The sequence below is a fragment of the Rhea pennata genome, chromosome 2 (assembly GCF_028389875.1).
Source record: "Rhea pennata isolate bPtePen1 chromosome 2, bPtePen1.pri, whole genome shotgun sequence".
NCBI lineage: Eukaryota > Metazoa > Chordata > Aves > Rheiformes > Rheidae > Rhea > Rhea pennata.
The window spans coordinates 24,758,389-24,785,063 of NC_084664.1; the positions used below are offsets into that span (position 1 = coordinate 24,758,389).

The 26,675-nt window shown below is 36.6% G+C and overlaps 1 protein-coding gene across 1 annotated transcript in view; it reads left to right on the forward strand.

Moving 5' to 3' along the window:
* Nucleotides 1–20,873, forward strand: part of ZNF804B (zinc finger protein 804B) — a 238,129-nt gene extending 217,256 nt beyond the window's left edge. Inside the window, exons 3-4 of the mRNA XM_062567734.1 lie at nucleotides 14,458–14,588; nucleotides 17,195–20,873. Coding sequence (XP_062423718.1) covers nucleotides 14,458–14,588; nucleotides 17,195–20,873 — 3,810 coding nt within the window. The remainder of the gene's footprint in view (nucleotides 1–14,457; nucleotides 14,589–17,194) is intronic.
* Nucleotides 20,874–26,675: the final 5,802 nt, after the last annotated feature.

A 26,675-nucleotide genomic window follows, 5' to 3' on the forward strand; every position in this document is an offset into this window, starting at 1 on the left:
AGAATCAAAAGGATTAGATTTGTTAAAAAACAATGATGCCAAAACACAGACTGAATAGTGACCAATGTGAAATTCTACTCAAGAATATCAGTTTGGGATTTGAATATTGCTTAATAATTCCCCACATAGACCACAAAGAATCATATTCTTACTTAATTTGATAATGACAGAAGGTGCAGTAAATCTGGTTGAAACTCAACCTCTCTGATTGAAGAAATATTCCACTGTTTCAAATTTTGCTTCCATTTTGAATGTGAACGAGGCAAATGTTCTCAAAAACAAGCCAATTCTATTCTGATTTACTTTGCATAGTAATTATAAGTTCAAATAAATTTTGAAACAAAAAGACTTTCTGAAACTTTGCATTCCAATAAAATGAAACAATATTTTGACCCTATCAAACTTCTTTTCCATATTGCATAAAAAAAGAAGTGATTGAAACCAAGATGTTCCTCTTTGGTTTTCCGTTATGAAATGCTAATAAATGCAGCATGTAGGATATTAATTAAATAAATGGGATAAACATGAACCTAAATATTTATATTTTAATTATTACTCTTGCTTTCAATTAACCTCTACAGCAGTCATAATAAAGTTGTATGTTTTATTTAATGGACAAGATGAATTATATTGGGCATTGCTGCTGTTTGTTTCAGTATCTTTTTTCAGAAGTCTCCCTTCCATTTTTTAAATGTCAATAATAAGGACAAAAGCAACAGAGCTGTGCAGGATGTCGTCTAACTACTTCTATGTTAATGTTACCACTCACGTAAAAATAGCTAACCAGAACTAATAAGCACTAATAAGAACTGTGCAATGCTGAAGACAAATGTACAAGTGTATTCCCTGTACCAAGATTCAAAAGACTAGCAAACGTTAGGTCATGTTCCTAAAGGGCTAGGCAGTTTGCATGTTTTTAGTGAAACCACTGGGTTTGGAATAATTGATGTCATCTTAAGGTTATACTCTATAAGTCTTATTTCAAACAGTTAGGTGATAGGGAAGAAAGCTTTGAGATGCTGTGATCCTCTCTGATTATTGTCCATTCAAAAATACTTTCATTTATATCTGTGGAGTGACTTGTAGAGCAAGGTGTTATTCAACAAGATTAAGGAACCTGTTGTGCAGGTTATAACACATCCATACATATCTTACCTGGTCCATTTTTCTGCCACAGACAACTTTTGGTAGTGCTGAGCAATTGAATTCACTAGCAAAATGTTACGCCCTTAAATACTAGCAGAAACATTAATTTTTTGTTGTCTTTTCCAAAACTTTTAAACAGTGCTCTCTTACTCATATCTTTCCTTCATCTGGAAAGAGAATAGTTATTCTAATCCCACTGGCATCCGCAAAGGTGTATCTGGCTCTACAACATCTGTCTGGAATCTGCATCCATTATATTTTTGTTCATTTTTGACCATCTGTACCTTCCATGCAGTAATTAATGTGCAAGAATGTAGCTGCATAATTGATTCCTGTGGAGCTTTAAAGTCATGCTCATCAACTATGTTTGTGTTTGAGGAAATGTACAGTGTACCTTTAATGTCTTAAAGGAATATTTATAGCAGAAACAAATATTTAAAAGTAAAGCAGAAACATTTCTGTGCATCACCAAGATAGCAATGAATATGGTGGGATTAGTCATTTATTACCCACACTTAGTTAAAAGCATTAATTAACGTCTTTTAACATGTCTCCAAGGGAAAAATAAAGAAGGTAACCCAGACTGATTTTCATTTCACTGCTTTAGCAATTCATAATAATTAGACTCCACCAGGAGTCATTAAAAAAGATGAGGGCTCTTTAAGCACCTTCTCAGGCTAAATTGCAAGGGAATATCTAAAGAAATGTAAATGACATTCATGTCATACTCAAAAAAAAATCACAGGTGATGGAACAATTAAAAACTGAATGTTTCCTGAATCAAATACTGATAACGAACAGTTTTTGTACCAGAAAATGCTATTTTTGAAGCAGAAAGTTTTGTAGGAATGTGATGAGTTCAGCAACTTTTTTCAGGAGAAAGACCCGTGATGTGGTTTCAACGAGACTGAAGTGCTTCATAAAGATTGAAATATTTTGTTTCAGTAGAGTTACTGTTAAAAATATTTAAAAATATATTAATTGTAACATTTGCACATATTATATTTGCTATTCTTAAGATAAAAAACAACAGGATGAAAATTATAACTCTAAGGCATTAAGATTCTTTGCTATTTAGATGGATTGACACCAAGTGGAAACACTTGAAATTTTCATGTCTTGGTAAGTTTCAAATATTTATTTTTCCCAGGAATAATAAAAAATAAATAAATCACAAATGTCAAAATTTCCTTCGGAGCAGAAATTCTGGTTCTTTAAACAAATGTATAAAATATACAGGAACTGATGAAAAACCCTAGAACTCCATTGGTGACTTTCTGTTTGTAATTAAAGTTTGTCTAATTTTCATATGTTAGGATGTTGGAGGAGTCTTCACTCTGCTTCCAATTAGACAGACACTTTCAAACAGTGATGTTTAAAAGTGCTCTGAATTCATACTCTCCATTAAAGGTACATGGCATTCTGCAAGGTAATAAATCTTAGCCAGCAAAACTAGTATAATTTGTTGCTTGTTTTGTGAACCTGCCTCAGATCTCCAGGCTTAAGTAAGGATCTGATTGTGTTAGGTACTATACAAATACCAACTCTTAGAGAAATTATTGGATAAAGTAATATCATGTTTAAGGGTAAAATAATATAATTTATTAAATCACATAGTTAACAATATTTGTCTGTACAACTACTGACTGAAAGGTATACCATAATTTTACACTTCACAGGGGACCCAGAATATTCAAATTAGTCTCCTCTTGGTCTTTACTTTAAAGAAAGATTCAGTGTTCTCAAGCGCTTTTAATGACCATCTTTTCTGAGCTCTGCAGTTACTTTCATACCATTTGAGCCAGGGCTGCACCAGGCATTCAATTCCCCTGGGTAGCTATAGCTCTCAATAGCCTAGGACAGATTCTGATTCCCTTTAGCATTTTGAAATTTAGCATAGCATAATCCTTATTGTGCAACAAAATATCCCTGTGCTTGGTTACTAAACAAAACAAGGTTCTGTTCTGGAATTTTCAAATTATGGAATTTGAAAATAATCATAAATTGACCTGCAGGCATGCAGCACAGCAAGTTATAGCCCAATACATCTAATGGTGAGGCCTACAAGAGAAGTGTACAATAATTGCTGTAACGATTTTCTGTTATTTCTGAAAAGAGTTCATTAAGCAGTACAAAGTCTTTTTTAAAAGTCGAACTAATAATACCTGGAAAAACAATGGCGTATGATAAGATATGATTCAGTTGCTCCTTGTCTCCAGAATCTTACAGTATCATTTTGTCTCACCTGGTCTGAGGAATGTAAAGTCGCTGTCACCATGTTGTAGCTGTGATGATGCCTATCTTAAAAGGATTGTTGTTCTAGTTGAGTACATAAACTCACAATCTTTCTTACAAGAAATAATTCAAATTCAGGGCTATAGAAAAGCATAAAGTACTAGAACAGGAAGCCACTGTATAAATAAAAGATCAGCTTCAAATTTTACAGAAATAAAAATTTCCTGGGAGCCAATAATAGAATAAAGCTTGCTTAAAAGGTTGTTTATATCAAGTGACAGGCAAAGAATGTGAGTAGTGACACAAAATATTTTAGAAGCAGTGAGTGGCAGATCAGCTTTATAATATTAAAATGTTTTCATGTCTACATGAAAAACTAGATGTGTGTTTACAGTACTATTTGATGTAAGAGCGAATACAAAGACAGACAGCCTGGAGGATGGGTAAGAGGAGACATTGCAGGAGGGACATTAAATGTTTTACCTTCCACAACTCCGCAGCAAACAAGGGGATAAGAGAAGGGCTTTGGGATCGTTCTCATAAAAATATATCAAGCACATTTCCAGTCTCTTTCCAGGGAGCTGTTCCTAGGACAGTGACAAATTAACTTTAAATTATGGAATCACACTTGAAGGATATCAAGCTACAACTGATATGTTACCCACCAGTGAGCTGAACACGTATCCTGGCCATGGGCTTCCTTTTAGCTCCCACTCTTAGTAAAGCCTCAGGCACTTAGAGCTGCAAGAAAACCCAGTAACATGTTCAAGGGGACCAACTACAAAAAACAAATTGCAAATAAGTGATATTTTAAGCAAGTGTCAATAAAAAAGATAGGCCAAAATATTGTAGCCTTATAAACTGGAAAATTAAGGCATCATTCACACTGCAGAATTTGGTCGTCTTTTTCCATGATACACTGAATTTGCTTAGAAAGCACCTAATTGGTTTTGTTATTTCAGAGGGAAATGCAACTGAACTGGGAAGTGAGATGGATAGGTCAAGTGGATGGAAGAAAGGACAGTTAAATCAAAGGAGATAGGACATAATAATAATGTGAGAGAAATTTGGAAAAGTATTAAATAAAAGAATAAATAACAAATCAAAATGACAATTTTTTAATCATTATAATTTATTGAGATATGTTCTCAGAAGATTGTCTCAGATGATCAAAAAGCTCAACTAGGATATTGCAGGAGTGAATTATCCTGGGAAAAATAGGATATCTGTTCATCTTCTGCTATAAATGAAGCAAGGGCTGGAATATAAACTGCTACCTCAATCCCATGCATATGGAGATTAAAATTAACAGATTATCCACCTGATTTGCTGCCTCTATGGACCTCCCTTCTGTCTAGCATAGCATAAAAATACTTCAAACTAATGTGTCTGGGCTCATCCACATCATGAAGCTCTAAAAAGATGATTTTTAACTTATACATTGTTAGCATAATGGTGATCAACACAGGCATAGGAAATTTAGAGAAAAAAAAAAGTGATTGTGGCCTGATTGTGATGCAGATGGCATTAAAAAACTCTACAATGTACACTTCTTTAAAGATGCTAGTTTCATAAATGAGAATGAGCCAAATGGACTGGGAGGAAGAATTCAAATGGAGAGACGTGAGAGATACTTAGGAATTTTTAAAGAGCTTTTGGTAGATGGTTTGAGAACCAAAATCCATATCTGAGAAAGATCAAATGGGTTATAAACAGCTAATCTCATTCAGAAGGAAAGTCGGTTCTTTGAGGTTTAAATTTATAATAAAGGAAAGAAAGGAAAAATGAATAGTAATGATCATAAATCAGAAGCTAAAAAATTGCAGAAAACTGATGGAGGAAGTAAAAAGGGCAAAAGGAAAATTTGTAGCCATCAGAGCTGAGGGCAAGAAGACAGTTTCTGAAAGAATATTGAGGACATAAAGAATCTTCTGATTCAAATAGAAATGAGTTTCTTGTCAGGAGTGATGTAAAAAAGATTTTTCACTACTGATTTCTTTTCTGTACTTGGCGCAAAGCTAGATGATGTAGTCACGTTTATGGTGATCGTGAAGTACCGCCCTACCAATAGCTAAGAAGAATGATAAGCAGCATATTCTAAAGCTAACTACTTTTGAATCAGCAAGACCAGATAACCAACATCTGTTAGGAAAGTGATGTCCATAAGCTCTCCTAATCATTAATGTTGATTTTTAATAAGTCTCAGAGCACTGCAGGTAGTTTCATGGAGCTAGACGCTAGATAATGTTGTCCTAGCATTTAAAGACAATAAACAAGAAAATCTGTCACCTTGACATCAATGCCAGAAAAAACAGTGATATGAGTAATACAGGACTCTATAAAGTATTAAAGTATGCTAATACAATTAATTTCAGTTAATATAGTTTATGCAAAATAGATCTTGTCAAAGTAACTTCATCTGATCAATTCCTCTGTTCTGAGATAGCAAATCAGGCCGCTGTGTTATTGGGAAGCTGGATCAGGTGATTACAACAGTCCTTTATGGTAAGGACTTTTTTTATTGGCAAAAACTGCAGGGAGATGTCATTTATTAACCCTGCTTCCCCTAGAGCAACCATTTTGTAGCCAGATTCCTGGTTACCTTTAACTCCTGTACTCCAGAAGAAACCTGTCTCTTTCAAACTAATTAATGAGCAACAATATTTTGCTTTTGAGTGAATTAAAAAAAACAGTTAATGGGCTTTTTACTGATAGCTGCTACATCCTATTAGAAATAGCAGTATTTTAGTTCCTGAAATATTTGATGAGGCTTCTGCTTATAGTTGTTTTGAATATCCTTTGTGTATGTATTATTTTTCACTATTTTCCTTGACCAGTTCATTTTCATCTGAAGTGCAGTGAAAGGCACCTGTCACCGAGATTATATTTATCTCAAGTACACATTAAAATTACTCTTTTTACTGATACACTTGTTTTTTAGTATAGCACTTCAAAGTCACTGTGTAGTGACCTGGTGATTCAATTCTTTTTATGTAAACCCGTGCACATAGCACAATGCTTTATAATAGGTTTATTCTTTCATGCTTTATTATAGTTACCTCATCATTACCACAGTTGTCAAGAATGGACTGAATATAAAGGTGAATTGAATTTAGGCTTAACTCAGATGTGTGATCTTTCCTCTTGTTTGAAGGGTTTTATAAAGAATGAGGTGTGCTAAATAAATGTGTATCTGTGTGTGCTGATACATTTTTCTCCTTGCTCTTCTCAGTAAGTCATTCCATCTCTGTTTTCATTTCTTTATTTGTAAAATGATATTATGGAAAAGACATCTGTTTAATCAGAAGCATGAGATCTATCTGTAGAAAGTGGTTTGTGTAATATGTACATACTATCATTTCTATTATCATTTTTTGTTATTCTGAAAGTCTGATGACCATGTAGAAGAAGATTTAAGGTGATGCTCTAGACTCACTCTTAGTATTCTTGAATAATGTAGACTCTTTTCCTTAAAATGTAGTTCATTTTGTATTTCACTTGCTACAAATAGAGCAAAGAAAAACAAAGTCTGAATATTAACTGTGAGATAGGCTTCAAAAGATATGGAGAAGGCTTAAGCATTTTTTAAATTAGATTCAAAGAAGTACTGAAAATTTTGCAAGGAGGAAGCCCTTCAGTGGATCTGTAATGCTGTTTGCTTCTCCTCAATCTGCTTACATGAGAAAGAAAAAGAAATACAATGTATGAGATGCTGATTTTCATAATATGCTTATTGTATGGAGTACAGCTAAGAGTCAAAGCCAGTGACCCAATCAGTCAGGTAGTATGTAACCATGAAATGGAGAGACAGTCCCTACCCCCAAGCTTCTTATCATTCAAATACATTGTTTTCAATAAGTAAATCACTGTTTTCCAAATGGCATGAAGTATATTGAATCAAATTGTACAGTACAGCAACCTGCTTGTTGAAGCAGGTGACCATAAATTCATTGAAACTGATACAAATGTGCGTGGTCAACTGAAGCATGTGTTGAATCCACAAATAACTCAGGCCATAAAATGGGTGATTTGTTAACAGAAAATGTTTGTTCTATCCTCTTCCCCTATAGAAATGGTCCCCATGAAATCCATCTGCTTTAACTTTAGTTGGGGGCTTCAGCCTTCATGAGCTGTTTATACATGAGAGTATAAACATACTCTGAAAGTCATTAGTCCAAACTCATACCTTGGGGAGTGGATGAAATCAGTTTAATTAGCAAGAACATTTGCAAATCTGTTTGAACAGTACGAATATCTTCCTAATTACAAAGGTAGTGAAACACTAGAGACAGCCAGCTGGAGAGAGTGCAGTGCCTCCTGACTGCACATTTTTGAGAATGAGTTTAGCAGACACCTGTTAGGAAAAATTCAGATAAACTACCTTAATAGTATCAATCCTAATCATATCTCTACACCTCAGGACAAGGAGCACAAATACAGCACACTAGGGAGACTTAGACCTAATCTAAGTCTTGACCTAGCCCACATATATATTAGTTTATTCATCAAATAATCAAGCTTGATTAAAAAAAATTACAAATTTCTTTACAATAAAGAAATTGATTTCATATTAAGTTCATCAGTCCTTTAATGCCTGAAATTTATTCTAATTAGTGAGCTTTGTGAGTAAAAAAGCAAAACAAACCAATTCAGTAGCTATGACTCAGAGTTTTATGGCTTGACTCTCATGAGGAGCACAGTAACTTCTTGGTTGACTGTAAGCATCCTTGTCTCTGAAGTAGGCATGGAGTTTTTATTTTAATCATATTTCACACATATGTATTCAATGCATTTTTAAAAATTCACTGAAAAAGCTGCACAATTCCTATCCATTGTCCCTGCTCAAATTTCTCTACTGGATATTTTCGTGTCTGTAGTGGCAGTCACTACTGTAATATCAACAAAGGCACCAGAAATGTTGCTCTTTTGAGACATCTGCACCCTTCTGTTTGATGAAGTAGTTCTTCAGGTATCTTTGAGATATATATCCATATTGAGCAGAGATTTCCATCAACCTCAGCACATAGTTTTATCTTTTTTCTTGTTCACAAGGTCATTTTCATTCACCTCTTCAAGGGAGTAGGAGATTTTTGAAGGCCACCACAGAGAGATAGATAAGCTTACACAGAAAAGACACATGCAAGCAGTAGTAAATCTTGCTGCTTTCTGGCATCAGGACCTATTGCACTAGATTAGACCATCTTTCTATAAAGACGAAGCAGGAATTTCTATGAAGACACAGGCAAACAAGCCCTCCAAGCAGCTATCTGTAACTTTTCCTTCCAGTTGGATCAGTGATCAACATTTCATCCGCTAATATGGATTCTCTAGGCCATATCTGAGGATTGTCTTTTTCCCTCCTGCTGTCATCCAGCTCCCTAACCCAGTCATGCAAACAAATTTTCTCTTTATCTTCCCATTCATTCCTGCTAGCAACATCCAATGTATTAAGTTAACAATAATACGATCTACTCCGAAAAATGGTCACTGCCATATACTTGGCAGTGTGATTTGTAGCTATTTATGAGTAAAACAAATGAAAACTTACCAGCTAATTTTTAAGTTTCATTTCTCATGCTTAATTAAAGTATATAATAGTCTTTCCAATTTATTTTTAGAATTTCAGTTACCATAGTAAAAGCAGATTCCTTCATTGCTGTTTCCCCGCTTCCACCTAGCCAGCTGATACTGTAATCTTCAGAATGGAGCCTAATTATGTTCTCTAATAACTTGTCATCTTCATTTGATTGTTTGCACTGTGAAGTCATATTACAAATAATGTGATTGGTTCCAATGTCTTCTTATAGTTAGGATTAGAGAAAGGTGAATAATTATTCAAAATTATGTTCCCTCTTTTTTCAGTATTTAACCGTTTTATGGGGAATTTGTTTAGAACTGAATTAAGAAGCTATCCAAAGAGGAAAAATCAATCATTAAAGCCAATCAGACACTCGAACACTCAGAATAGCTTATGCATTTAAATTCAGACAAGTTTCTCTGCACATGACAAGCCTAATACAGTAATACAATGTGCCCTTTTATGGAATATAGAGACATTAATATTTCTGTAGTACTTATGATGAACCAATAGCACCCATTTCCTCTCATCTTGTTTAAATGTGTACAAAAAGTGGTCTATATCTAGATAGTCATTCTTAATATCTTCTATAGCCAATAGAAAAAATGAGGTAATTTTATGTCTCAACTTTATTGCACCAGTTTTTGACATCTTCTTTAAAAAGAGGTGATTAGGTCCCTAAAAGTGCTTATTTCTCTTCAATGGTTGTACAGAAGTCCAAGCAAATATTACAGACATCTGCATTCGGTCAGATGAACATCAGTCCAGAGAAATGATCACCTGCATAGGGTAGAATAGAAATCAGGATCATAACTCTAGAAAAACTCTGAAAAGTCACTCTGGTCCTGCAAATGGAACTACCAGTTAGTATTCTGAAGGTGCCTGTAAGTTAGTGAAAAGCAGGTACTGGCCACAAGAAAGCATCACACACACACACACACACACACACACACACACACAAATATTGAAAATGAACAGAAATTATTAAAGGAGAAGTATCTGGCCATTGGTGCTTCATATCTAGTGACGGTAAGTTTGCTAAACAACCATGGCAGCAGCAAAGTAGCCACAGGCAGACTTCGGTGAGCTAAATACCATTGAATTGTAGAGTCATAGAACCATAGAATCAGTAAGGTTGGAAGGACCTCTGGAGATCATTTAGTCCACCCCCCCTGCTCAAGCAGGGTCACCTAGAGCGTGTTAGACAGGGTTGCCTCCAGGTGGGCCTTGAAGATCTCCAGAGAAGGAGACTCCACAACATCTCTGGGCAACCTGGTCCAGTGCTCCGTCACTCTCACAGAGAAGAAATTCCCTGTCACGTTCAGGCAGAACTTCCTGTGCTTCAATTTCTGCCCATTGCCTCTTGTCCTGTCACACGGCACAACTGAAGAGAGTTTGTCCCCGTCCCCTTGACACCCTCCCTTCAGGTACTTCTAGACATTGATAAGATCTCTCCTCAGTCTTCTCTTCTCCAGGCTAAAGAGGCCATCTAAAGTCTCTCAGGTCTTCACATAGCTGAGAATCATTCAAATTATTTGCTACATAAAAGATTTACTGTGATAGAAAACTTAGCCTCATTGCTATAATTTGGGATCCACCCAGAGGTCTAACTCAAAGTGGTACTGCTGTTTGGCAGAATTTTTGCTTTTTTACTTGGGCTTTACTTCCTCGAAATCAAACTCTATTTTCAGTTACACCTTTGCAATTACATTGACTCATTTGGATTTCATGATGATTCATACAAGAGTTCAGGAGGAAAAGAATAGATTCAGCAGTTTTTGAGTTGATCTTAGACAGAGGAGCTAACGTGACTTAATTCTGGTTTTATAAGCTTATCTTCCCACTATAGTGAATATTACTTTGTCATCTTTTAATATGCTCCGTGGGTGTTTATAAAAAAAAAAAAAAAAAAAAAAAAGATGGGTTACTTTTGGATGTGGCAGAATCTGCAGACAGAATCTGCACACATACACAAAAAAAAGCTGGAAAAAGGTTAGAACATGACTCTGAAAATGAAATATAATTCCGTGGCAATGATATTGTAGCAGATGAAGGACAAAACGCAAGATTTCTATTAAATAAATCATAATTTATTAGGTGTGCCTATATTTGGATGCCCAGTTAAGCACCTAATTACATGAAAAATGCAATTGCCCATGTAAAGCAATGTTAATTTTCAAGCACACCTGCTGGGTTTAGGTTTCTCGTTTAGGTACCTGCTCAGTTTTGTGCTGTTGTGCGCCACCTGTCGAAAATATTTGTGTGCCTGTCAGAAGGCTGGCAGAGGTTATTGGTGAGGAAAACTGCAGGTTTGCAGGTTCAGTGTGCAGCCCTGTTGTCTAACCAGCCTAGCTGACAAATTTCATTAAGAGTCATAACTCGAAGTCTAGCAGTGCAGTTTTTTTGTTTCAATGAGGGGATGTGCTGGGAGAGACCCTTTTCCTGCTCAAACAGACGATGCTTCTGATTTCTTGGATTTCATCTCCTGTTGATGAGTTCTCAGCTGTGTCTCCCTTTCTCTTTCTTTCTTTTTTTTTTTTTTTTTTTTTGTATTCTTTTCTCTACTTCCTTGACACATACTGTATGCCATTAGAGAGCAAAAAATACCACTAGGAGTTCTGTTCTTGGTGTTGGTCCATTTGCTTTGTTGATTATCATCCTAACTGTCAAAGAAGGGAAATAGCATTGCTTTACAGTGCCTGCGCTCCTTAGCACCAGCTCTCACATTGCTCTTTGTTTCCTTGACAGGTAGAAACTGTTTCTGTTTTTCCTCATGAATGCTTTATGTGCGATACCAAACAGTTCATGGTGACAGCTAAAACACTGCAAGCGGCACTAAAGGACATTTCTCAAATGTGTTTCTTCGCCCTTTCTTCAAGTGGAACACGTTAATAAGGCTACCTATGCTTTTTCCATGGAGGATAGGATCTTTGCGGTTTAAATATCTTTACACTGTTGTAAATATTACTTAAATGACAGGAAATGTAGGTTTGTTCTGGGAAGATTCTGTGATTCATCTATAGTTTCAGTTACATTATTAAAAAAGAATTTTCTTTCTTGGATCAAAAAATGTTGCCTTGCATTTTCACCCATTTTACTGTAAATTGCAGGGAACGAAAAATAGTGGAAGGGATGGAGATCACATCACTGTGTGACAGGCCTGGCAAGCAGACAGCGAGGGAGGATGTGCAGGGGGACAGGAAATAGCTAAGGCTGGTGTAACGATCATTCTTCTCCAAGGAACTAAAGTCAAAAAGCTTTAAAGAGGACCTTGTAGCTATTCTATTTCAGGGTCTCTCTATCTGAGCAAGGTACGGGATGTCAGAGCTATAGATGTGTTCCAGAGAAACATGTAGATTTGACAGACTTTAAAAATTCCTGAGGACTGTAGTTAAATTCTCAAGAGGCCGCAGGCAGCAGGGTTCTGGCCTTCTCTGTCCCTTAGGTAGCTCCGTCCAAGGGAGTCTGCCCATGTTGAGAAGTCAGGACAATCACGATCACCTCAACCTTCTTGAGTGGCTGATTTCCAGGAAGGGCAGCTCTCAGTAGTTCCAGACTAGTGCCTGTAAATAATAAATGCTGAGTCTCTCAGCATTTATTTTTTTTCATTAATGTTTTGTGAATTTTTTAAAAAACATGTGAGAAGGAGAACAAAAGTGACGATGATGGGAGAAACCCACTGTCAGTTTTCCAGAGCTCTTCACAGAGAATAGCCATGGACACTGCGTAGTCTCTTTCCCCAGGCTTCATCCATGCTGCTCTGTATTATGGCATCACCAGTAGCTGGATAATTTCATATTTTTGTAATTTTAGCTGGAGAAAATAGAAGCTACCATCTCTGCTGAACAGCAATTTCTCTCTGTTCACTTTGTCTTCATGTACCACCATTAGCTAGATCTTCCTCTAGAAAGCAGTCCTCTCTCAGGCATTCAGTTTCTCTCTTACACCTATAAGCTGAAGACTCTCTGCCTTCAGCCTTGTTTCTCAAACATAGTGCAGAGGTCTGTGCAGCCACAGATAGACTGTTCCACATACCTGAGCAGTCTGTCTTGCCTGCCCTGGAAATATGAGCCCCATTGGCAGTGTCTTCAGAGGCACCCAGGTGCACAAGAGGTCCAAGCAACACAAAGCAATAGTTTGCTGCTATATTACTGAGTCAGCCTGCAATTTATCCTGCTGAAACGTGCTGTACTTTGGACTATGCTGAAGGAAACAACAGTGTGAGATGATGGCAGTGCTTGGGATGTTCTTCTTGAGGTGCTGGTGGGCAGGGAGCAGACAAAGCTGATTGTAGCTGAGCAGCAGTTTAAAAAAGACCGTGATACAAGTGCCTTTCTTCAAGTCTAAAGCTTGCAAAAAGCAGCTCTCTGGGCTTCGAGGAAAAATTTAACATTTTTCAGCATTGATACTACAGTTCTAGTGTGCATGGAGGTGCCTAAAGTGACCTGAAGACTAAGAGACCAGCAGGTGCTGGACCTCTCAGTCCTGGTCTCCAAGATATGCAGTTGGGGAACTGGCTAAATGCACCATAGCTGGCTTATAAACCTCCTTTCCCATGAAAAGCAGAGCACTGGGGGCATTAGGAGAGGGAAAGGCATTTCTGCCATGGAGGTAGGCATGGCTGGAGCATGGAAACATGAACCTGAACTAGGAGCTGCAAAGTGCTCCTAGGTCATAAGATCTGATTTTAGGATCCTCTGGGTCTTAGAGCGCAGAGTGAACTCAAGGCCAAGACAGCACCACAACTTTCCAGAGGATGTTTTTGACACTCTGTTCTGTGTTTTCTTTATGCTTTCCTTGAAAAGTATAGGAGTGCCAAACTACATAATAAAGAATGTAATAACTGCAAAGAAATTTGCTTTCTCCAACAGGAATTATCTGACCTACAGGCATATGAGGTGACCCTGAAAATTTGTGAACAGAGCCGTAAAAGAATTTTCTGATGAAATTTTTCAGATGCTATTTTTCTCCCTTGAATAATAACAGTCTTAAAAACCTACAAAGCCAACAGACACACACATACATCCTAGTATACATGCACAAATATAAAGGTTTATAAAATGTATTACACATACACAAACTCAGTTTTATTCCAGTGTATTCCTATGGATTAAATTCTAACTGACTGAGTTCAATCAGAAAATTCCCAATGAATTAAATGGAGTCTAGTTTCATGTCTATATTTGCAGGCAACAGAAGACACATCTATATATAAAGGACAAATACATTTTATTATCAAAATCTGCATCAAAAAACCTATCATATGGGTATATATCAGCTAAGGGATGTGGCTGTATCTCAGTAGCAAGGGGCCCAATCATGTTGTTTTGTTAGGCAAAAATAACATTTTTAATATCTTCTTAAGATGATAGCATTTTAAGCATATTTTTAATCTCTGTTTACATACTAACTTTGCCAAAAGCATATAAATTGAGTAAGAAAGAGTGCATCTGCTATGTGTTTATTTAATCCTCTCTCTTTTTGCTTTTTTTGCACAGAGATTGAAAGATTTAAAACAAAGGGAATTTGCTCGAAATGTGGCTTCAAAGTCATGGAAAGATGAGAAGAAACAGGAAAAAGCACTTAAGCGGCTCCACCAGCTCGCAGAGCTACGGAAGCAGTCAGAATGGCAAGTATTTTTAATTTATATTATGTTTAACACTTTTTTGCTAAATCCCAGAAGAAATCTTCAAATTTTTACTCCTACACTCTCTAATGTACAGGGATTGTGTATACTGTAACTTATTTTCAGTTATCCCCAAGTCCAAATGTTCCTGTTCTGCAAACCATAAAATTGAAAGCCCCTGAATTAATTACTTAGCATTTGAAGGTTTGTGTTTTTCTTTCCTGTAGTCAGTTAATCTAATCTGAGCTGAGTGGTTTGAAGATGATTTTATATCACAATTTTTTCTTATTAAAACCGACCTGAATAATTAGTATAACAGTCTTATCATTTTTATAGTGAGTGAAAGGGAGAGGAAAAATACCTTTTAGCACCTCTGTATTTAGACTGTGAATCATTCTTGTTACTTCTACTACACTGACATTATTCTCACAGCTTTAGAGTAATGGAACTATCATTATGTGAACGACAAACAAGTAATTACCTCAGTTAAGTTTACCCAATGCTGTTAGCTCAACTGATGAATATCAAGATACAGTACAAAGTTTGCACTAATCAAGCTTTACGCTCTAGAAATCGCCTTTGTTTAATGACACTGAAAGCTTCAATAGAATGGATTGCCAGAAGATCAATTGTTTATGTTACTTGACGACCATAACGGGGTAAGGAGATAACTGAACAGGCATCCTTTTAAATTCATATCAAGCTTACAGTACCCTAGAAATAATAAGATTCAGGGTTAATATGCACTAATTTTGGCCAACGTAATTGTCTTTGAGTAATCCACAGAAGTATAACTGTTTAGTGCTAATGTATCGCTTTTATGGTTTAAACTGTACTTTCATACAAATCCATTGAAGGAAATGTAACTGCCTATGAGAAGATAAATTTATGCCCATGTACTTGAAGATGTGGTCTCAGACAGATTGATAAGGTTGGTGATAACAGGAAGGCTAGAGTCGGACTGGCAGGGAATCAGTGGGTCTGCTTTCAGAAAGAGCTAGGAGGCTACAATCCCTTACAGAGAGCCTGGAAAGAGAGCACTTGCTATACCTATTTGTTATGATTGATGGGTTCAGAGGCAGCTGAAATCCCTGCACTTCGCTTAGGGATTCCTGATAATTCAGGCAAGAGAGGAAGTCAGCCTTTCTAAGCAAAAGTCTACACACAACTGTTTTCATCCCTGCATAACGCGTCTCAGGTTCCAAAAGAATTCCTTACAACAAGCTAATACATTTTGACACCAAAATTACTGTTAATCTGATTCACACAAAAACTGAAAGTGTAGCTTTATTTTGCTATTCTAAGGAGACTTGGAAAAGGATCTCTTCATATTCCACTTTCTGCAAGAGATAATTCCTTCTTGACATACAAATTGGGGTGAATTGTATCTCCTGACGCTAAATTTGTGGCAAATGCAAATATGTTCTCAGAAATGCAGACATATTCTCATAGTCTGAGTTGACCCTACTTCAGGCAGTCTTTATGTCATTTTCACTGCTGGGGATCAATGCATTTTTATATCATTTATAAAAATGCTAGTCTATCTGTACATAGCTGCTACGCAGATCTGACAGCTATAATTTACTTATATTTGCCTAAAATATTTTCTAATATTTTCTATTTTCTATTTTTTCTAATAAGCACTGCATTAGTAGCAAATATAGATAATTTGGCTCATGAATGCACATTTAAAATATTACTTGGAATAACATTTGCATGGTGGCTATATATGTCTCATCTCTAATGGAAAATGACGGTAATCTCAGTTAATCATCTATTTCAAGAAATAGATGATTTACCATCTGCTTGTTAAGGCCTTCTTAGAATAGGTTGAGTTTCAAAAAAAATACTAAAAAAGTAAAACACAATTTCAAAATTTGAGAGTTTTGGGGAAGAGGAAAGATGTAATTAATGGAAGTAAAATACAAGGGAAGAAAAGGTGACGAAGAAAGTTGAATGGTGGTTGATAATGCGAGTACTGAAGTTGCCATTAACACTGAGCGAAATTCCCCTCGAGTCCATTCCCCTTGCCAATATATGGTGATAGTTTTGGCATATCTCTTTGACTATTTCACAGAATCACTTTATTGCAGAAGGATGCAAAGATGTAATAAGAATATACCCTTTAAAAATTATAGGGCCTCCTCCCAAATGAAAAAGGTAAGCAGAATGGTGCATTTGCCTTTTCTCTTATTGAGTCTAATTCTGCAGATCCTCTAGATGGAAGTCTTATTTTCTACAAGGCACCATTTCCCACTAAAACATTGAGTTCATAAAAAAATGAGAATAATGACAGACTAGATTCTCACTGGTATGAACTTGGATTGAAAAACAGTATTGTTTGTTGGGCATGTACGTGAGCATAGAAAAAAAACGTTCATGTGCTGACTAGAAATTGCATCTTTTGCTGCACATAAAGACAGCCTTTCCTTACAGAAGCCCACAGTGCATGCTAAACCACACATTTAGGAACTCTTTATAAAATTTAGGTTTCCCTTTTAGCAGCAAGTCTAACACTGTTCTCTACCTGACCGATATTGTCAAACTTGAGTCTGCTCTTTACTCGGTTACTTAATTAATACAGCAGTTTTTTATTTATTTTATTATAGCATCACAGCAAGCGGACCAATGCTTAAAGCCCCCAGATTAGTTGTGGAAAAGCAGCAATCAGCAGATGAAATTTTCCTATACAAGGGTGGCAAATTCACCACTGGTTCTCAAACCACAGCCACGGGTAAAGGACAAGGTTTCCCCAGAAGCATAGTAGAGAAACAGCAGCTTATCATTAGCAGGCACCGGTCACCCACTAAGAGACTCCACGTGCTTGGAAATCAAGTCTCACGAGTGTTCCCAGACAGCATCAGCGCTTCTCAAAGGACAGGAGTGTCTTTCTCATTCTCTAAAAAAGTCCCTTTGAAGCTTGAGTCCTCAGCCTCAGTCTTCAGTGAGAACTCTGAAGAAGGAAATGATTGTAGTGAATCCCCCAACCATAAAACAAAGCAAGCTCCTGGCACACTTTTGGAGGAGGATGGAAAAGCAAGCTTGGATAAAGGGCCACCTATTCCAGAAGACCAAATGGTTTTGGATAACAGTGTATCAAGACGTGTAGCTGCCAAACCTAAAATGCTAAAAGCAAATGATAAAAGCAGTGATAGAGAATTAAAAGAAATAGTCAGTACTCATCTTTCATTTTCCAAAATCAAAACTCAGCTTTCAAATTTGGATTTTTCTGGTTCACTTAGAGAAACAGAGCAAGACAGCAAATTGAATGAGTCTGAACAATTGCTGGAAACACTCATTTCACCTTCATGCCACACTAGCAATGTTTGTATACAGCAGAACACCTACAAGCACAGCAACACCCACCTGCCCAACCAGCTACCTGAGCTCCCACCACATCAAGCATTTGAGCAGGGAGGTGTCAGTGACATTAATGATGGTCCTGGGGAGGTCAAAAGAGAGCAATCTTTGGAAAATTCAGATCTTTTCAGAATTCAGAATGGGAATATGGAAACACTTCCAAGGGAGACTGTGGTTAAAGAGGTTAAGCCCCAAGCATTGCCTTTTCTTCATGTAGTGAGCAAAGACGGCAGCACTGCTCTGCAGTGGCCCACAGAACTACTTTTGTTTACAAAAACTGAGCCCTGTATTTCATATGGCTGTAATCCATTATATTTTGACTTCAGACTCTCTTTAAACCACAGAGATGGTAAACAGTGTGAAACAAACAAAGCAAGCTGTAAAGAGCACTCTATAAATAAGAGTGCAGATGAAAATGAAGCCTCAGGTTTAATAAAACACAAGCAAATGTCAAATGAACAAGATAATCAGTTGTTGAAACCAAAGAAGATGAAAGATTCCCTCAACCCAAGAAAGGCCAAGCAAAAAGCTGAGTCAGACATAGGGAAAGAAATGAATGAAAATGGTCAAAAATATGTTTCAGATTATTTGAATGAAAATATACCCAAAGTGCCTGCTTACCTTGATGTCTCACAAAAGGATTATATGAGAGGAAAAAGTATTCATACAACAACACTGAGAAGATCTTTAAAGCATCATTTTCATAGCTGTGAAAGAAAGAAACACAACATTAGAAATGAAAGCATTTCCTTTTCTGCTTTTATGTCTAGGATTAAAAAATCTAAAACTGCAAAATGTCATTTGATTTATTCTGAAGAAAAACATGAAAAACAAAATGACTGCAGATCCATTCAAGACCTGTCCAGCTGCAGTGGTGACATAAGTGACAGTGGAAAAGATTCTGGTGGAAGTTTCCTCAGTTTTAAGTCCTGTTTGAACAGCAGGAATTCAGAAAATGAAGGATATGGAAGTTATACGAGATGTTGGAGGTTCTCCACTCCTCTGAAGTCCTCCTCTGACAGACATTCTAGCTATTCTGACACTTCTGTTAGTAACATAAGTAGCTATATAAGCTGTTCCTCTAATCCCCCATTGAGCAATCACAGTAGAAATCATTTGCTTTTTTGTTGCAAAAGAAAAAGCAAGACAGTTGAAAGGCACAAATGTAAGCACCGAAAGCACAACTGCTTTTTCACCTCTGATGATGCAGATGAGGATTACCTTTGGCATACTAGAAGTCAAAAGACTAGAAACTGTTCACAAAAGGGCACAGCTGAATATCAACGATGTTCAAGACATAAAGTTTTACACCATAGAGACAGATCTAAACACAGCAGATATAGACACCGGCATTTTGGCAAAGTGCATAGCAGAAGTAGAAACTACCATATCTCCAAAAGTTCTTCCACCAGAGATTCACAAAGCAGTCAAAGATCATCTAGTTGCAGAACATCAAGAGGTAGCCGTTCAGGATCCTTCTCAAAAGACAACTGTGAGAACAAGCAAGAGGAAGATGCAGAAGGAGATTCTAACGCTGAACCAGGAAAAGCTGAAACTACACATTTTGACTCTCTGAATGTAAATTGCCAGTCAAAAAAATTTGATACCTGCTCTTCTGAAAACTTAGCAAAAGACATAGAGGGAAAAAGAAAGTCACTGTCAGCCAAGCTGCTTTTAGAAAGAGTGCAGTTCAAGAAAACCCAGAAACAAATGCGTAGTTCGGAGAGATTTTCAAACAGTTGCAGGATAGAATCAAAGGATCACTCACAAAGTCACTGTGCGCTTCAGTTTTCATCATCAGTAGATGACATAACAATGTTACCTTTGCCAGAAAAACTCCTAAGCTTAGATAAAAATGATATAGGGCATAATGAAATCAGTTCAATGGAAAACTGTGTGAACAAAAACAACTTTGAAGCTTCAGAGATAACTGATGTTGGTCTTTCAACAGGCACTGATTATGATCATCGTCTTTTTAAAGACATCATTCAAATAGGAACAGGCTATCAGAGCCCAAGCATGAAAAGGAACACAGCAATAAAGGAACAATCCAATTTCTTAATTAGTGATGTGCAACCCTTTATACAAAGCTGTGACCCAGTACCAAATGATTTCCCTGGTGCTTTTCCCTCTAATAGATATTCTGTTGTTACTAATTCAACAGAGACCAAAGAAGAACTACATGATGTAAACATGGACTTGAACCGGGCAGAGGGCAGTTCAGACTCTCTTTGTGACAATGCTATGCAGAAGTACGATGAAACAGTAAATGACCTGGAAGCGTACAATAAAGCCACCTCCCCACCTTTAACACAGCAGCCTATAACATTTTCACCAGAGGAAATAGATAAATATAGGTTGCTCCAGCTGCAAGCTCAGCAGCATATGCAGAAACAACTTCTGGCAAAACACCTTAAAGTTTTGCCTGCCCCAGGACCAGCTGCCTTCTCTGCAACACCAGCAGTTCCCACTGTCCCCGTTCAGCAGCACGCTACTGTCACCACCATTCACCATACGCTGCTGCAACGCTTTGCTGTCTCAGCATCAGTACATCCCCACACCAGTCACCTCTCTCTCGCACACCTCCATCCCCTCTCCCATGCACATTTCTCCCCCATATCACTTTCCCCTCTAGCCCCAGCCCTTATGCCTACCCACCCCGCTCTGCTGACAGGACATCCATTACACGTGGTCTCTGCCACCCCTATTCACCCTTCCCCACTGAACTTCCCAGCATTGCCACATGCTGCATATATGCCAGCCTTATTTGCACCACACTTGACTGCAGCTACAACTGCTATACATCCAAATCCCTTAATTCATCCTCTATTCCAAGTGCAAGATCTCCATCACCATTCTTGCTCTAGCCAGACCCAACAGTTACCCACAATAAAAGAAGTTTTTGGTGTTTCTAGCTATTTAAACTAGCCCACATGATTATACCATGGCTCCAAAAAGAACTTTGAAGAAAGATTATTATTCAGAATTCAATCACATATCCGAGGGGAAATCTACTGTTTTGTTGAGAGTACATCAGCAAATACTTTAAAGTCCAGATTCTGGCTGCCAGCATATGAATGTTGATTTGGTTCTCATATTGTGAGTAAAAGCAATTTTAAAGTTTTTCTTCTTATTTTCATAAGAAGTACAGGGTCCAGTTAATGTCAGTCTGCAGAAGGTTTAGAAGGAACAGTCTGAAATGAAATCCGTGGCAGCCATCAGGAGCAGGACCACAGCACACAAGCACAATAGGACCAAGAATGTCAGAAGTGACTAGTGATTTAAGTAGTGCAATTTAAAGTAGTGCGAGCTTGACACACCTCAAAGATTTGCTTTTCTGAGCATGTGCAACAGCATAATACTTGGCCATTTAAGATATCTCAGACTGAGCAAAAAAAGAAGGATCATAAGTCCCTGGTTCAATCTCCTGGCCAAAACACATTGGAGAGCCTGATTAGTGATGGGTATTGAGTTATACTGGAAGAAGAAGGTGACAGCAACATTTCAGATACTGTAGTGATCTCATAGCTGCTAAATGTTACTTAAACAATGTAAAGGACCTGTAGTCTGGCCACAAGCACATAATAAAAAATTCTTTAGTGTAAGGAGGCTTTTTGCTGGCACAAGCAGACTGCTACTTTTCTCTTCCGTGCTGGCATAAAAGATAGCAAGGTAAAGAAGTAGATGAAGCAAGTTCTTTGTCATTGCGTGTCTGGGGCTGTGACACTAGGATATGTCAGGGCTGGAATTCAGACACCCAGCACTGCAACAAGACTGATGCTGGGCTTGAATCTCAGAGGGCCCTGGCCAGCACTGCAATACTTCTTTCTTGCCAAAAAGAAGTATATGGGAGAATCTTGCCCAAAGAATGTGTAAAAGTCTTTAGCCTTCTTCACAAACAATGTTCATGGAAAAGTCTGACTGGACTGAGCTCATCTCCTCGGACTCCTAGTGAGGGAACAGTTAAAATTTCATATTTCCAGTATCCATGTGGTTATTTTGAAGAAATGCAGCACTGTAGGGGGGCTTTGATTAGGCAAACTCCCATATAATGATAGGACCACAGGGATGACCCTGTAAAATCCTACTGAAATTCAAAAATGTGGAAGTACTCCAAGCAGAATGTGGCCTGCAGGTCAATTTTCGTAGAAAATCCTGGGATAATTCTCAGCATTTCCGTGTATACTGAATCTAAACAAACATGCCAAGTTTTTAATGTGATTTCCCAAACTTCCAAGACTCGAACTGAAGTCCTGAATCTGCAGTGTATGAATGAATGCGTCTAACCTTCCGAGTACTGCGTGGTTGTTTGTGTTGAAATCCCTAGGAATACCCTGTATTTGGAAATAGGTGAGGGCGTCAGCACCTCTTTGAATGGCACTTTCTGACTTTTTTTATAATGTTTCCACTCAGCACTGGATATTTAGTATGAAATGAAGTTCCTAATTGTGGTTAGACTACAGACCTGCTTCTCAATATGTGAAGGACAGTGAAGTGTCTGACAGACAATAGCTGTTTGTTTGGTTTGGAAACATATTTGAAATAATTTCAATTCATTTGCAGTAGTTCAGTGCACAGCTAATAATTCAGAAATGATTAAAAAAGCATTAAAAAAATAGGGGGAATTCTATTTCATGACATAGGGCTAGATAAAGATACTGAAAAATCTAATAGTGATTAAGGTAAGGTTGAATATCTAAGATACTGCTTAGGACCAATTTTCTAACTTAGCTTGACTTTTAGTCAAGCTAGATTGATACACTGCTGAAGTATTTTAATTTATAAAAGCAGCTGGTTCAGTATGAACTGATTCTAGGCCAAAATTTTCAAAAGTGTTTACTAACTGTGACTATTTATTTTGCAATTGATTTGAAAATTTAAAGTTTCTTTAGTAACTTAATATTTTAGCCATCAAATAAAAATGTGTGAGAAAAATTTTGGAACTGAGCAGAAACAAACCCTTAGGAAGGAACAAAAAGTTGGTGAAACCAACCCCTTCAAACTTACTTTGGTTTCATTCACAGCTGATTCATTTATTCCTTACAAAACTGCAGTCTTGTCATTTTGAAATTACTTATGCCTGCTGTTTAATTTTTATTCTTTCAATTACAGAGAAAATTTTATTAAACTTACTGCTTCAGAATTAAGGAAGTCAGAAAGTTTTTGTGAGAAAGATGTTAAGACTAAAGAGTCTCATATTTTTAAAATTTTCTCTTTTACTTTTGGCTGAAAATGTTTCCCAAATTAGATCTAAATTTACACATAATTTCCATCCTATGGAAACTTATTTTCTATGAATCCTATGAATCTATCACATTTCATTGAATGCTACTTATCACCTGCTTGTTCAGAGTGAGTGCCCTGACTCAGTGGCAGATAATTTGAAAAAATTAGTTATAATTTTATAGATAAAATTGAGCATTGGGTCTGAATTGAGCATTTTATAGGAACAGGTCAACTTGTGCTTTGGAAGAGGCTGACAGAGCTGCGCAGCCATAACCGTCATTTCAGGGACTGTTACAAGCCTAAAGGATGCATACCCTGCCCAACGAATTTTTAAATTTATGGGGCCAATTTTGTTTCCATTCAAGATAAAGTAAGTGTCCTCATTCTCTTTAATGGTTCTTTTGAAATATAAGTAGGTAACATTAAAAGAAAAAGTGGAAGGGAAGAAATGACAGTCTATTCTTAAAGGTGTATGTACACATTTTGCATCCCTGCTTCTTACAGGCATGAAAAGTATTGCAAAAATTCCTGTGACAAAAAAATCTATGGCAAGAAACCCAACCAACAGAAGCCTAATGACATCCTATTAAATAGGTCATTTTTGGAAACCAATTCCATTACTTATATACCTTTCCTTTATTGTATGCACAAGCAAATGAGATTCTAGAAATGAACCAGGAAATCCATGCATAATTTTTTATACCAACAGAGATGATCTGGTAAGGCAAACTTATAGACAATAAAAATTTAATTTAATTACTTGGAACAATGAAAATTGCAATCTTGATAGGTACTGATGGAAAAAGAGAGATTAAGAAGGGGTAGAAACAGCACAATAGCCAAACAGCCATGACAGATTGGATGAAAAGAATGTCCAATATATTTCTTAGTACACAGAAGGGATTTTATTGGAGAAATGTATTAAAATTATCAGCACAGCTGAGATGATGTGTTTGCTCTACTTGCTGCTTTAATTATTTTTCATCAGTAATTTATTCTAAATATGTAACATTATTGTTATTTAAAGCATACTTGAGCCTGATCTATGGAGCCATGCTACAATTCTGATTTTATTTAAACTAGTTTTTAAAAGAGTTATACTTTCCCGATGGCAGAGATATATACACTCTAAGCTAATAATCTGTTTTAGCTTGATTGTATATTCTTGAGGTATAATCCAAGGAAGTAGATCACCCACACTGTAAAATTCCAATAACAAAAGTTTCTTGAGTTCCACAATGATGAAACTTCGGTTTTTTTTGGTAACTGAGACACTTCTGGAAAACATTTAACATGTATATTTGTCATGCAAATTTGCATAAAAATGCAATTTGACCAGATTGATTTTAAAAGTGTTAAGTTTATATTTAAAACTGAATAATACTCTGGCTAGTATAATATGTAAACAAGTAATTTTGTTTTGTATCCTCTGTATAAAGTGTTTTATATTATACATTAGCTAAGTGAATTGCACTATTGTACATGCAATGCGGCTTTTTTTTTAGGTTATTCAAGGAATTCCTGGGAATGTAGTTTATTGCAATAATATTTTTTTTCAATAAAAAGGCTTACTGGTATAAAGAGTGTCAGTCATGTATTTTTAATGATGTAAAGTATACCAAAAGGCAGCGACATAATAAAATGCAGAATGATGCAAACATATTCTGTATTTTAATCTGCATAAATGAAATGCATTTAATTCATCCCTGTGGCTATAATCTTGAAATTTCTTAGAATGTTTCCTAAAGATTTTAGTATGTGTTACAAAAGTGGGTTGTTTAAATGGAACTGAAAATAAATATTCCTTAAAAAATGATTCTATCTATGTGGTTTTTGCAAGCACTTTTAGTGGCTCAACATCCTCCTGGATATTTTTATGCACTAATTAGTTTATTTAGAATTACACTCATAACTCACTTGTCAGATTCCCCAAATAATGTCTTTGAGCTACAATTCCTAATGCTTGGGTTGTCCCTGACAAACATGTTAACATTAGGATCTAGAATTAGGATTCATAACATTCATGACGTTAGGATCTAAGAAGCTGCTATTTATTTATTCTCCTTTTAACCATTCTGTAAAACTTACTTCTTTTATGATATTTATCAGCTATTTAGTCCTTGTTTTCCCTTTTACCTTATCTTTTTCCACTTTGCTTTTTCCCTCAGTCTTTCATTTATATTGTAAGCTCTTTGATGGAAGACTTTAGGTTTTGTTATTTAATTACTTGGCATTGGAGTTCTCAGACCCTGTTACTATACAAATAATAGCTATAAGATTAATCAATGCCATCAGTAAGTAGCTTCAGAAGTTTCGCATCTCTAGGTGAGTATAAAGAATGAGAGAATGGAAAAACATGAGTCTGCATGGGTACATGCAGTGGATACAATTATCTTTCAAGGTCGTGTGACAGAAAACATATTCTGTGAGGTCTGACTACACAGCTGGAAATACTTTCACCAATCTATGAGACCAAATTGATGTATGATGCAGTGTCATCTCCTGAATCAGGCAATGAAGAAAATCTTGAATCACAACAAATCAACAGAAATATTATTGATATTGGTACATGAAATGTATTTAATTCCATTCAATTTTGATTATTCATCAGGTTGATTCATTTAAAAAAAGCGAATATTCAGAATTCTTTGGACAAACTTCAATAAACAAATGTGAAGTACCTCAAGGAAATCCCTTGTGAATTAGTATCAATAGTATTAGCTGTTAGTTATTGTAGGCTTCCAGTCGAGATCAACTCTCATCTGTTCGTTGCTGAACAAACTCAGAATCACATATATACTGCTTTTGGCTAGGATGTGACACATGAAGAAATGAAGCTTTCCATAGCTTCCTATTCCTGGGAAAGCTAGCCAACCAAGCGAGCTTTCCCAAAAAGCAATGCACATACTCATTCAAATAGGAGTTGTCATTCCAGCCAGCAAGTTTTCAGCAAGTAAAATCTATTCTGTCCTGAAGAATTTGCACACATAATTTGGGCAAATAAATATTATCCTTTGCCAAGCTTGAAGCCCAGGACTATTTAATAGCTTGAGCTGAACTTTAAGTAAAATACTTTCATTGTCTATACCACAATTCATCTATTCAGGCCTAATCTACATTTTGAACCATTACCTCCTTGAGAATGAAATAGTAGTGGTTTTCCAGACTTGAAGTGTCTCTTATAACCAGATGGATAGATTATACAGAGAAAGCAAATATATGTTTTATTTAACTTAAAAATGGAAAGTTAATAAAGCTGATATTTTGAGATAGTAAAAGAAAAGCAAAACATACTTGTAGCTACTTTCGTCTCAGTTCAGCTTCAAAACACTCTTTTTCTCCCCTAACTAAAAAAACTCTCAGTACAATTTCCAGCTGTAGCAAGACCTGGGTATGGCTTGCACTAAACAAGATCATAATCTGGGGACAGGGTTGTTCTTACGGATTTTATGGCTCGATCAAGGTCTTGCAGATCTGTTTCCTCAAGATTCCTGCTCCATCCAG